This window comes from Octodon degus, unplaced genomic scaffold (genome assembly GCF_000260255.1).
Source record: "Octodon degus isolate 3935 unplaced genomic scaffold, OctDeg1.0 scaffold00043, whole genome shotgun sequence".
Taxonomy (NCBI): Eukaryota; Metazoa; Chordata; class Mammalia; order Rodentia; family Octodontidae; genus Octodon; species Octodon degus.
Genome location: NW_004524619.1, coordinates 10706172 through 10720716, shown reverse-complemented (window position 1 = coordinate 10720716; position 14545 = coordinate 10706172). Strand labels below are relative to the sequence as shown.

Genomic DNA, 14545 nt, shown 5'->3' with positions numbered 1-14545 from the left:
AAAAAGAACTGGGTTGGCTAGACCATATTTCTAACAGCCTGCATGTGGCTGTATGAATTTCTATTTATTCTCCATGTCTCAGAGGCATTTTTTTAAAAACAAGTTTTTTTTTTTTTTGTTTTTGATAATAAATTCTAAGAGAAAACACACGTTTCTCCATAATAACTTCTTTTTTAGTTCTGATCACTACTGGAGTGGTTATCCTGAGGAAAACATGAGCTCTGTGTTCTAAATCTGTGTCATCTTCCATAGAGTGTCTTTTTAATAGGTATCAGATGAATAAATGAGTCCAAAGTAATTTTAAGAAACTGTAATTCTGACTCAATTCTGACACAGGCCAACACTGCAAGATCTGTGTCTTTCATACTGTCATTGCTTAATTATATTTGTTAGTACATTGAACAATTTTATTTATTGATACAATAGCTAAACTACTGTTAGCAAAAAATATCTCAGCTGAACTTTTCTTCCTTGGGGAGCATGTAAAACATCTTATCAATGTGCCTTTAGATTTAAAACAAACTTACCAGCTGAATCTTCCCACAGCCTCTCAATACAGACTATGTGTGGTTGTAGATTGGCTTCTGCAGGTTCTACATAGACATAATCTCCAACATGGTACATGCTGTTCTTAAAGCTGCAATCTTGGCTATATGTGCGATGTAAGCCTGACAGAGTTGTAGCACATGAAGAATCTTCACTCTTTTCAGCTTCTTGGGTTAAAGAAAGAAAAAAGTATACACTAGCAATATTGAATCAGCTGTAAGAGTCAAACATCACATATTAATACATTTAATTCTTTTTGTGACACTCAAATGATGGAGTCAGAAAAAACAGTACACTCTTTTCATTTATGTATTTGGTACAGGGTCTCACTATGCAGCTCAGACTCATAATGATCCTGTTTTCAGCCTCCCCAGAGCTGGGATTATAGGTGTGCACCCTCATGCCAGACTCATTTTGCATAGCATGAGGGACTGGGGATTGAACCCTGGTCCCCATGCTTGCCAAAGCAGGTGCTTATGTCTGCTGAGCTATCTCACTGGCCCAAAACAGTACACTCTTGACATTCTTACTAGTTTCTACTCAAAATTGCCTTTTCATTTGTTTTGAGATGAAATCTATGCTGTTGAGGCTGGTTGAACTTGCAGTCTCACATGATTCTCTTGCCTCAGTCTCCCAAGTAGCTAGCTATAGACATGAACTGCCACAATTGGCCTCAGAACTATATAAATTATTATTAATTTATTTTTTAAATTATGTATTTGGTACAGGGTCTACAGGGTGTTCAGGGTCTCACTATGTAGATTGGACTCATAGTGATCCTCCTGTTTTCAGCCTCCCAAAGCCTGAGATTACAGGTGTGCGCCACCATGCCCAGTCTCAATCGCCATCTCAGCGCATCCCAGGGGTGGGGCTGGCATGGCAAACCAGGGATTGAACCCCCGCCACTGTGCTCTGCCTAAGTAGGTGCTTTAGTTCGCTGAGCTATCTGGCCAGCCCTAAAACTGTATAAATTATAATCAGTTGCCATTAATTTAATATAAAAAGATTCTATAGAATAAAAATAATCATTTTACAATATATGCTCATATATTCACTTTTAGTTCAGAAAGGCAAAGAGAAAGTAAGTGAAGTATAAATTATGTAATCCTAGATAAAAAGTGATGGTATCATCTCCATTCTGTTTCTGTAAGTATGACTATCAATGGACTATAAACCATATACTTAATAATGATGAACATTTTCCCTGAGGTAACTGTTTTTCTTGTTCTTTTGGAACCGCGGATTGAACTTGCCTACGAAGTGCTTATTTCACTGAACCATCTCCCTGGCCTCTGACATATTTTTCAACAAGACTTTTATTTTTGTTAAATAGTCCTCTTAGCTGTTTTTAGAATAGGCTCTCATTTACACATACCATAGTTTTCCTTCTTTTCCCTCTTTCTGTGGTACTGAGGACTGAACACACAGAACTTTGTAGTGAGCTTCATCCTAGATCCTTTTTACACTTTATTTTGTCCAGGCTGGACTGGACCTTGCAGGGTTCCTTCAACATCGGCCTCCCAGACTGCTAAGATCACAGGTATGCACCATCATGTCCAGTTATGTCTTTTGGGGTTTTTTTGGTATAATGCTTTGCTAACATCTTTGGTTACTTCATTAGGATAACCTCTCATAAATAGAATGGCTGAGAATAAGCATTGTAAATGTTTTATAAATAGCTACTCAAATTATTCTCTAAAAGGTTATATCACTTCAAGTTCTTCATCGTTTAGAACAATTTTTGTCAACTTTGGTAGAAAATGTTATTTAGTAACTGACTATTCTAGTAAATCTCGGCAACATACAAAGCAGATTTACCAGGTTCTCAAGCATTTCATACTGTAAGAAACAGTCAACTGGACTCAAAGGGGCAGACAGTCTACAAAATTTAAAAAGCTTGTGTTTCGCCGTAGCTTCTAGAGAAAAGAAACAAGGTAATAATATAACTCAGTTGAAATACCTTTCATGAATTAAGTTGACTCTAAGGGCAAAGTATTAAGCCATGGAAGACAGTTCCTAGATCCAGAAACCCAAAGGAGTCTGTTCAGGTTGATTTCATTGCTCAGAATGAAAACAGTTCAGTCTCTCTCTTTTATTTTTTTATTTTTTATTTTTTTTCAGTCTCTCTTTTTGAACAGTAATACCTACTCTGTTATTCTATGCATTGCTCACTGTATTTTAAGAGCAGACAGCCTATTTTCTTTGCATTTTACTGGTTGATAGATTAACAGTATATCAGTCAGAATGGGCTGTGCCCAGGGCCTTACCCATATATCTAGATTAGAGGATTTAGAATACAGGTGTCCAACCTTTTGGCTGGCCTAGACTGCAATGAGTGAAGAGGAATTAATCTAGGTCACATATAAAATGCATAATATAGTTAACAAATATAATTCTTCCCCAGTTTATTGTGCCAGCCCTGCCCTCCAGGGTGTGCTGAGACTGCAACTGAGACTGGGCGTGGTGATGAACATTTCTAATCCCAGCGCTTGGGAGGCTGAAAACACGAGATCAGTAGGAGTCTGATCTGCATAGTGAGACCCTGTAGACCCTGTACTAAATATATATATTTTTTAAAAAAGCTAATTCTTTTATAAAGCAACCCAAAGCCAAGTTTAACAGTTAAAGAAAGAGGCTTATATGTCTGCTCTATAAAAATAGATGCTGATGTTCAGAGGCACACATGTATAGATAGGCTGAAATACTTATTGGTAATCACTGCTTTACTCACCATCATACTTTGGGGTTTTTGCAAAGGGAGCAATATAATACAGGACACATTTTATAATATTATTTTATAAGGACACACAAAGAATCACATACAAGAAATGCAGGTAATCTGTCCACACACTAATGACCAAAGAATCCAGCTGAGGGTCTAGATCCTAAAGTCCTACATGAGTCCAATTAAAGACCTAGAACTCGTAACAATGCCTCCCACAAGTCCAAATGGAGGTCTAGAGCTCACAACAAATGGATGTAGGCCTGCCTCACTGATCTGTGCTGGAAAACTCCAAAGATTAGTGATGGAAGCAGAAAGTCTAGGCCGGCAGGATGAAGGATCTGTTAGCTGGCTGATGGATCTGAACTGGAGCCAGGAAACAATACTTAAGATAAGCACCAGAGCTCCCCCAAAGGTATGACAGCCATCCTGAATAACAGTGAGGGTCCTGAGCTCTTCCAGTGATGCAGAGCTCCATCAGGAAAGCCAACATGACAAGCTTTTCCATGAGGGTGAGTAGTGAACTACCTTCCCCTCCAGAGCCTGGAAGTGATGCTCAAGATGAGGACCAGAGCTCTTTCAAAAGGAACTGTAGCCATTCTCAAGACAATGAAGGTCCTGAGCTCCTTCTCCAACAAGAACAGCCAAATTCATCAGGGAAGCCAACATGGCAAGGTTACCCAGCACAACAGCTCAGGAGAACCAACAGCATGGTAACCAAGACACTACATAACCAGCTTCTCCAAACAGCATCACTAACAGTGTTCCAACAGCTTCTCAGTTCTGCCTTTTTTTTTTTTTTTTTTTTGGGATTGAACTCAGGACCTTGCACTTGACAGGCAAATGCTTATTCTATTGAGCTATCTCTCTGGCCCAGTTCTGCCTCTGAAGCTGCTGGCAACAATCCTCAGGTGGGCCTCCCAAACCCAGCACCACACTAGTTCAGTTCAGCTGGGTGTTAGAAATCCACTACACTTACCAAATCATACAAACACATGTAATGTCTAATATACTAAAGTTTCAATTCAACTTTGTGCACAGAGCACATGAGGAAACATAAGCACTGCATTGTACCAGGTGCTACATAAGTTCTGTTCACCAACGCAGTCCACTTGAACACAACACAAGCAAGGCAAAAGAAAAACCTTTAAAAATCACATATCACTAAAAATTTATAATCCTATGGGGTAGCATTACTAGTTGTTATGGCTTGTGTCTATTTATTTCCTCCAAAGCTTCCTGCAGCCACAGAAGGGCTTTTCAGAGTGTGTAGTGCTGGGATCAACAGTATGTTACTTCTTCAGTCCACTGATTGGTTTGGCATAGTTCTGGCTAGGCTTAAGGGTGTGAGTGCCACACACACCATGGGGCAGGGAGGCTAAATAAAAGGGACAAAAAGAGGGGTATTTTGTTCTTGCCTACTTGCCCTGGACTATTTTTCTCTGCCGATTTCCCTCTGCCATGCAATGCTACCTTAAAACTAGCCAACTATAAACTGTAAGCTTTAAATAAACCTTTCCTCCTGTAACTTTGGGAGTGAGGTATTTTGTCTAAGCAATATGAAAAGTAACCAAGACACTACATAACCAGAGCCTGTATGTAGCCTATGGACTACAGGCTGACCATGTCTAATGTATGTATGTATGTATGTATGTATGCATATATGTATGTATGTGGTACAGGGTCTCACTATGCAGCTCAGACTCATAGTGATCCTGCTTTCAGCCTCCCCAGTGCTGGGATTACAGGTGTGCACCACCACTCCCAGTCTCCATGGCTTAGCACGCCTGGGGGCGGGGCAGGCAAGGCCATGTAGTGTTGGGGATCGAACCCTGGCCCCTGCACCTGCCTAAGCAGGTGCTTAGTTTGCTGAGCTATCTTGCCAGCCCTCACCATGTCTAACATAGATGGTAAGATTTTTTTTTTTTTAATTTTTTGTATTTAGTACAGGGTCTATAGGGTCTCACTACATAGATCAGACTCCTCATGTTTCAGCCTCCCAACTGCTAGGATCACAGGTGTGCGCCACCACGCTGGGTCTCATTCACCCACTCAGTGCACTAGGAGTGGGGCTGGCACCACAGGCCAGTGATCAAACCCCCCCCCCACTGCGTCTGTCTAAGTAGGTGCTTTAATCCACTGAGCTATCAACTGAGCTATCTGGCCAGTCTGGACAGTGACATTTAGATGGGACTTCTGAACTGATGATGTATGGATGAGATTGAGGTGCCTACTAGAAAGGCATTGCTATAATCACAATTTAAAATATATGGAAGAGGGCCAGTGAGATAGCTCAGTGGTCTAATTGCCTGCTCAGGTAAGCGAAGGGATGGGGACAGGATTTGATACCTGGCACCACATTCCATGCTGGCCCTGCCCTTGGGGCACGCTAAGCCACCTGCAATCCCGGGGCTGGGGAGGCTGAAAACAGGAGGATCACTATGAGTCTGAGCTGCGTAGAGAGACCCTGTACCAAATATATTAAAAATAAAAAAGTGATGATGGAATTCCAGTGATGAGACTGGAAAAATTTTGGAAAACATGACAGAAAGAGTCTATATTGTCTTGAACAGATTGAGGGAAAAAAAATGGACATTAATGACTCAGCAGCTGAATGAAGGCTCAAAATACAATTATGAACCTGTATTTGAAAACTGAAGAAAGGAATCTTTTTTTTGGGTGGAACCAGGGATTGAACTCAAGCCCTTGTGCTTGCCAGGCAGGTGCTCATTCTACTGAGCTATCTCCCTGGTCCCAAGGAATCTTTATATAGTGGCAGAAAGCTTATTAGACTTGTGTCCTAAAGTAATTGGATTGTGAGCCTCCTAGGTTGCTTATTTATTTACATACACACATACATTTATTTATGGTTGAGACAGGGTCTTGCAATGTAGAGCAGGCTGGCTTCTGAGCACTGCGATTATAAGCATGTTCTACCATGACTACTTGGGATGCTTTTTTTGGGGGGGGCAAAACCAGGGATTGAACTCAGTGATTTGGGCCTCTTACCTTTGTACTTGCCAGGCAAGCACTTATTCTACTAAGCCATCTCTCCAGCCCTGGGATGCTTTTTTTAGCTGCCTCATTTTTTCTTTTACTCATTCTAGTTCCTGGTAGTTCTCTATTTCATACTGTAATTTTTCTCTGAATGTTTTCTTTGTAGTATAATGATATTTTGAAAACAGCTTAGTAGGGCACCGCCTGGGTGACTCCTTGAAGGAGTACCAAACGTCTCCACTTTGGCTCAGCCTGTCCCTATTTCCACATACTAGTATGTACACAGCTGCCTAGGACTTTTCCTTATCATTCCAACTGGCTTTAAGCAATGCATATTGGTCCAGAGGTGCTGATGGTAGCCTTTGAGAAAGACAGGCAGTGTTTTCCCACACCCTAGTCATTGCCTTGTGTGAGCCACACTTGGCTGAGAAGCTATGACCTCTTCAGGTTTGAAGGATTACCTATCAGAGCTGAAGTATGGACCTCGGAACATTAGACACTATTTCAACTGTTATGCAGATCATTCTTTTTGTATATCCTTCTCTCTGCATATTGCAGAAGTGATTTGGGCCTCTTACCTAGACTAAGGGCACTCATCCACTTTCTCTCATTCATCCTCAAGCCACTCTTTTCCTCGTGAATAAAACCCAGGTTCAGCCCTGAGTCAAGGTCTTTGTTCCAGATAGGCATCATCATGGCTGGACTTAGGACCTCTTGGCTCCCCACAATTACAAATATGCCTCAGTGTCTTTATTCTCGCCATGGGTTGCAATGAAGTGGTAGAATGGAATTAACTCACTAGAATTCTAGTAACTTTTCCATAGGATTACAAATATAAACTTCCTGGGTCACCATAAGGACCCAGGATGCTCTATGAGCCCTCCCTCTCTCTCTTTTTTTTTTTTTTTTTTTGTATTTAGTATATAGTCTACAAAGTCTCACTACATAGATCAGACTTGTAGTGATTTGTCTGTGTTCATCCTCCTAAATGCTGGGATTAGAGGCGCTCGTCACCACATCCAGTCTCAATCCCTGGCTTAGTATTGAACCCCAGCTGCTGAGCTCTGACAAAGCAGGCGCTTTAGTCCACTCAGCTATCTGGCTGGTCTTCTATGAGCTCTCTTATGTTTTTTACCATTTAAAAAAACAAACTTTACTAAGGTACAAAATCCAGTGAATTATATGTTTTAAAAAGGTACATTAGATGTTGTGTGGTTTATGCCTGGCTATTATGAATAATGCTGTCATGGACATGGGTATATAAATACTTCTATGAGTTCCTGGGTTTTTTGGTTTTTGGTTTTTTTTTGAGACAGGGTCTAACCTGCAGTTCAGGCTGGCCTTGAGCTCACTCTGTAGCCCACGGTAACCTCAAACTCAACATCCTCTTACCTCAGCTTCCTGAGTGCTAGGATTACAGGTGTGTGCCTCCACCTCTTTTTAATTCCTTTGCATATATAACAAGGAATGGGACTGGTGGACCATGTGGTGATTCAGCTTTTTGAGAAACTACCAAATTATTTTCTGTGAGACTGTGTTACCTTATATTCTTATCAGCACGTTCTGAGGCTCCAATTTCCCTGCATCTTCACCAATACTCATTTTCCCCTTTTTAAACAATATTTATGGGCCGGGGAGATGGCAGGGCCTGAGTTCAATTCCTGGTTCGGCAAACAAACAAACAAACACAACCCTAAAAATATGTTAAGTAGTATCTCATGGTTTTAATTTGCATTTTTCTTTTCATTTTTTTGTGGCTGGCTCAGTCCATTGGGGCTGGCACAGCATGTGGTGTTAGGAATTGAATCAAGGTCCCTGCTTGCTTGCCTAAGTAGGTCTTTAGACCACTGAGCTATCTCACCAACCCTAATTTGTATTTTTTAAAATTTGCATTTTTCTAATGTTATGTAGCTCATTTTCATGTACTTCTTGGTCAACTACATAATTTCTTTTGAGAAATGTCTATTCAAATCCTTGGCCCATTTTTTAACTGAGTTGTCCAGTTTCTATTACATTGCAGGAGCTTCTTATATGTTCTAGATATTATGACCTTTATCATAATTTGTAGTTTTTCTCTTACTCAGGAAGTTTTTCATCATATTTTCAATTTCCAAGAAATTTTTGGTTCTGGAAATATTCACTTGTTTATAACATCCTGTTTTCATTTTATGGATGCAGTACCTTATAGCTCTGAAGACATATTTTTATTATTCCTTTTTTTTTTTTTTTTTTTTGGTGGTACCAGGGATCGCAAGATATAGAAAGGATATAGAAAGCAATGTGCATACTAGAATCTTACTTTCAAATACTTTTTTTTTTTTTTTGGGCAGAACTGGGGGTTGAACTCAGACCCTTGCGCTTGCCAGGGAAGTGCTTATTCCAGTGAGCCACCTCCCCAGCCCCTTGAGGAAATATTTTGTTTTTAAAAAATCTTGTACCTAGGGAATTTCCTAAATATTTGGTCCTATTTAGATAATCTGCACCTATTTAAGAATGTGATGTTAATTAGATCTCTGTGCATGAACAGAGGCAGCTGATTGGTAATGTCTCACCAGTGACCACCAGATATTACAGTCTTCAATTTTTCCTTACTGCCTGGTCCATTTCTCGAGAGTATCTCCTTTCTGGTTCCAACAGCCCTGGATGCTAGCACAAGAGGAGCTATATAGCCAGGTAAGCCAGGGAGCTTCCCTACTGAGTATAAATCCTTTCTTTATCACGTCGTGCACACTTATAAGTGGGTTGGTATCCCTGAGCATAACTTTAGGAGTAATAGCCACAGGAAAGGTTGAGGAGGTGATCTGGTGGCTTAACTCCTTTTAGGTTTTCAACTAATCCTCATTTTCAGCCTCACATGTACCCAGTGTTCTAATCCCTGTGCCAATCAGAAACAGGAATTGGCCTTTTGAAAATCTAATCCATTGCTGGCATTGAATCTCATGTTACAGCAATTTACCCATCCATTTTCCAAGTCTATATTTTATTTATTTATATTTAGTACAGGGTCTACAGGGTCTCACTACACAGATTAGACTCATAGTGATTCTCCTGTTGTCAGCCTCCCAAGTGCTGAGATTACAGGCATGTGCCATCATGCCCAGTCTCAACTGCTGCCTCAGTGTACCCCAGGGGGAGGGGGAGGGGACAGAGGGTGGTGTGGCATGCGATCAAGTTCATATTTTAATTGCTACCATTTCCTCTCCCACTGATCTTTTTTTTTTTTTGGAATTTTTTCAGCTTTCAATTGATCGATTGTATTGAGTATTTCTGAAACTTCCATGTGCCATCTCCCCAAGGACCTGGGATCTCCCATCTGACGTCACAGCTCCTTGCCTCCTCCAGCTCAGCCACCCACTGGGTCTGAAGGGCACAGGAGGGTTAGTGCTGACAGTCACAGGCCCCATTGGCTCCATCCCGGGCATCACAAGGATCTGAGGTGTCGCACTTAAGACGGTGGGTGATCCTTCCCCCCAGATGCTTCAGTACTTCGCCATGTCTTCTGGAAAAAACTTTAGAAAGCTCTTGAATCAACAGGTTTCTAAATTTCTTCATGGTGTCTATTTTCCCTTTAACTTGCTCATTTTTGGCTAGAGCCCTCTCCAGGTACTCTTTGGGGTAGAACTGGAGGTTCCGACCTTGATCGATGTACTCAAACACTTCTAGTGGGACAGTGATGTCGTGAAGCTGCTGTCTGCACTTATCTATGTCCTGTAAACCAGTGACGATGAAGTTCAGCTTCTGGTTGAGCCCAGTCTGGTTGCTGGGTTGGAAGTAGCTGACGATGATGCCAAGCTGCCGGATGTTCTCCACAAACTTCTCCAGGTGCTCCTCCAGGTGGTCATACTTCTCTGCCATCTGCCTGGCACCACCCCTGCTCCAAAGCCACGTCCGGAAAGATGCCAGCCCTCTCCCCGCTCACCCACTTCCTGCTTCCCTCTTTTCTTTTCTTTCAGGGAGAATATTTGTGCTTATATATATTTTTTAAGTCCCTCACCCTTAGCATTCTGGAGATGCTTTGGGAAGAAGCAATGAGTATTTCTGTACAATCTGCTATATTTGACTGAAAGTTCTCTAGGCTATTTTTCCTTTGTTAAGTTTCTCCTGCTTGAGGTTCTGGTACTAAAGGTGTGAGAGAGCTACTTTCCCTCAATTTTCAGCTGGCTGTTGTAAATAATCTTCCTCACATGACTTAACAACAGAGTGATACAGTCAAATAGTTCAGCTGATTAAATCACCTGCAAGCAGGCACAGGGGCCGTGGAGTCTGATCCCTGGGCCTGCTGTGCCAGCCCCACCCCTGGGGTGCACTGAGACAGCAATTGAGACTGGGCATGGTGGCTCGCACCTGTAATCCCAGCTCTTGGGAGGCTGTAAACAGGTGGATCACAAGAGTCCGATCTAGTAGTGAGACCCTGAACACCCTGCAGACCCTTCCCTAAAAATAGAAAAAGTGATACATACAACCATAATACAACTTTTTAGTATTTTTCCATCTTTTAATGTTCATAAAGAAATCAGAAATAGGTGAAGTAATCAGAAATAGTTTGAGACAGACTCTTTTAAAAATTATTTTTAAGATTTATTGGGGCCTGCCAGTTAGCCTGGTTGTTTAAGTGCCTGTTCATGCAAACGCAGTCAGGTGCAGGATACCACGGTTTGATCCCCACTTCTATCTGCCTGACCAGACCTGCCCTTATGGCAGGCTGAGCCGGCCAAAAAACAAAACAAAACAAAACAAAAACAAAGATTTGGTAGAGTCTCTCTATGCAGCTTGGACTCCTAGTGATCCTCCTGTCTCAATCTCCCCAGTGCCAGGATTACAGGCATAAATCACCATGCCTGGTTTCAGTGGCCTGCACAGTGTAGGGCCAGCATGGGATGCAGTACTTGGGACAGAACCCGGGTCTTTGCACTTGCCAGGCAGGTGCTTAGACTGCCAAGCTATCTCCCCAGCCAAAGCAGATTTTTTTTTTTTTTTTTTTTTGTATTTAGTGCAGTGTCTACAGGGTCTCACTACACAGATCAGACTTGTAGTGATTCTTCTGTTTTCAGCTTCCCAAGTGGTGGGATTATAGGCATGCACCACCATGCCCAGTCTCAATCACTTAGTGCACCCTGGGGGTGGAGCTGGCACGGCAGACCGGTTATTGAACCTCGGACCCCGGCATCTGCCTAAGCAGGTACTTTAATATCCGCTGAGCTATCTGGCCTGCCCTAAGGCAGACTTTTTATTGACAGAAATGACTAAAGAGTACATTGCTTCTATGGCTTTTCCTACTCAAGTTATTCCTACTAATGATTTCAAATACTTATGGCAAAGAATCACTTATCTACTTTCACCACCCAGTCACATTGTGGGAAAATACTATCTTTAAGTTAGTAGAAGAGAAGGTATTAACAAGGATGCTCTGGTAGTTCAAAGCAGCTCTACATTGCAGGGCTCTGTTTTCTCTATTCAGCAAAGTCCCCATGCTCATAAATTATGTACCACAGAGCAAGGAATAAAATTTCCTAGTCTATTTTTTTCTTTTTTTTCTTTTTTGTGGTACTGGGGATTGAACTCAGGACCCTGCGCTTATCAGGCAAGCATTTATTCTACTGAGCTATCTTCCCAGTCCATCCTAGTCTATTTCTATGTGTAGCCTTGCTTTTCTCTGAATAGTTTTTATTCACAGATTAAGTCACCCACACTATTTTCTGGAAATCAAGGATCTATCATAGACAGTGATTAATACTTTTTAAAATGTCATTATCTCTTTTCTCCTAAAAAGATCTCTTTTACTGGCATTTCACATTTTGAGGATAAACACTGGCTAACCTTGAACAATTTCAAATACACAAACTTCACCAGGTAGAAAAAGGGCAATTCCAAGTAAAACCCAGCATACAATTAGCAGTTTGTTTTCTCTTTCATGTCTTCTAATCTCTACTACTTTCTCATTCCTGTTTACTTTGGGGTTGATTTGCTCTACTTTGAAATTTTACTGTATTGTTTTCATTGCAAGATTTTACTAACTGCTCTATGTCTTCTTTGATCATGGACTACTTACAATTATACTATATAATTTTGGAGGTGAGGGTATTGTCAGATTTGTCACTGATTTACAGGCAGGCACTTATGCCACTAAGCTATGTCCCCAGCCTGCCACTTATTTCCAACCTAATTTCACAATACATTTATTCAGATAACAAACAATATAATTTCAATTCTTTAGGGTGGGCAGGTAACTGAAACCAGGGCCTCCTACCTGTAGGCAAGAGGTAGTGGGATCAGCATGAGTTCGGAGCAAACCTGTGCTGCATAGTGAATTCAAGGCCAACCTGAACTACATAGTGAGACCTTGTCTCAAACATCCAAAATTCCCCCTTGAGTAAAATTGAAAGGGAAATAATTCTCCCTAACTCATTCCTGGAGACGAAGATTACCCTGATACCCAAGACAGTAAAAGACCCAGATAAAAACTACAGGCCAATTTCCCTAATGAATACAGAGGCAAATACTCTCAATAAGATACTAATAAACAGAATGCAGCAAATCATCAAGATTATACATCATGACCAAGTGAGACTCATTCTACATGCAGGGATGGTTCAATATACATGTATCGGGCCGGGGAGATGGCTCAGTGGAATAAGCGCTTCCCTGGCAAGCACAAGGGCCTGAGTTCAATCCCCGGTTCCGCCAAAAAAAAAAAAAAAGTATCAATAAATGTAACACACCATATTCATACTGCCAAAGACAAAAATCATATGATCATCTCAACAGATGCAGAAAAAGCTTTTGATAGAGTACAACTATCCTCAATCTGATAAAAACCATCTATGAAAACCAACAACCAACAACATACGAAAAGGTAAAAAACTGAAAATTTTCACTCTAAAATCAGGAACAAGATAAGGATGTCCATTGCTTCCCTGCCTATTCAATATAGTTCTGGAAACATTAGCCAGAGCAATTAGACAAGAGAGAGAAATAAAAGGAACAAAGATAGAAAAGGAAGAAGTACAATTATCATTATTTGCAGATGATATGATACTTCACATAAAAGACCCCAAAACCTCAACCATAAGACTCTGTCTCAGTTACTTTTTCCTCAATGCTGGGACAAAATACCCAACACCCATAATTTAGGAAGGAAAGGTGTATTTAGCTCACAGATAGTGGAGGTTTCAGTCCATATTTGGCTGGCTTCAAGGCAGAGTGACACATGGCAGGGGGTAGCAGTTCATGGAGGTAAAGACAGCAAAGAGCAAGGGGAGAGGCAGCTAGCAAACTTCTTTCCCTTCCTTATCTTGTATTCAGGCTATCCACCCCAGGGTGGTATAGTGCTTACATCCATAATCCCAGCACTGAATCATGAATTAATCACAAGCTCTAGAAGCCTGTCCCAATGAACGCATGAGGATTTGGGGGGACAACTAGACACAAACCATAACAGATTTCTAGATTTATTAACCAAATTTAATAGTGTAGCTGGCTACAAAGTCAACACTTAAAAATCAATAGCATTCCTATACACAAAGACTAAACTCCAAGAGAAATCAGGGAAAATACACTATTAACAATAGCATTCAAAAAAATGAATGAATTAGGAATGAATCCAACAAAGGAAATAAAAGATCTATAGAGTGAAAATTATAGTACTCTGAAAAGAGATCAAAGAGGATTTCAGTAAATAGATATTCCTTGCTCATGGGTAAGAAGAACCAACATTGTGAAAATGGCCACACTCCTAAAACTGTTATACAGATTCGATGCAATCCCAATCAAAAAACCATTAGTATACTTCACAGACCTAGAGAAAACATTCCTTAAATTCATCTGGAACCAAAAGAGACCTAGAATAGCAAAATCAGTCTGGGGTACAAAGGCAAGGCAGAAGGCATCACAATCTCTGACTTGAAATTATACTATAAAGTTACTATGATAGAATCAGTATGGCACTGGCAAAAACCAACAAAAAACAAACCAACAAAAAACAGATTTGAGGAATAATAGAACAGATTAAATGATGGCAGACACAACTATAAACATACTCAGCCACCTTATCTTTTTTTTTTTTTGCAGAACCGGGGATTGAACTCAGGCCCTTGTGCTTGCCAGGGAAGTGCTTATTCTGCTGAGCCATCTCCCCAGCCCCTACCTTATTTTTCATAATGGAGTCTAACATGTTCATTGGAAGAATGATAGCCTCTTTAATAAATGGTACTTGAAAAACTGGCTTCCCATGTGCCAAAGACTAAAACTAAACCCATGTCTATCACCTTGCACTAAACAAAA

At 40.9% G+C, this 14545-nt stretch overlaps 1 protein-coding gene and 1 pseudogene across 17 annotated transcripts in view; both read right to left on the bottom strand.

Moving 5' to 3' along the window:
• The window catches only part of Pbrm1 (polybromo 1), a 171546-nt gene that overhangs the window by 62100 nt on the left and 94901 nt on the right, over positions 1 to 14545 (bottom strand). For 14 of the 17 annotated variants that reach the window (XM_023715655.1, XM_023715657.1, XM_023715665.1 and 11 more), the window contains one exon: positions 528 to 713. In XM_023715655.1, coding sequence (XP_023571423.1) covers positions 528 to 713 — 186 coding nt within the window. The remainder of the gene's footprint in view (positions 1 to 527; positions 714 to 14545) is intronic. The other 3 variants (XM_023715656.1, XM_023715666.1, XM_023715662.1) reach the window with 1 other exon arrangement.
• LOC105742229 lies at positions 9499 to 10120 on the bottom strand (annotated as a pseudogene).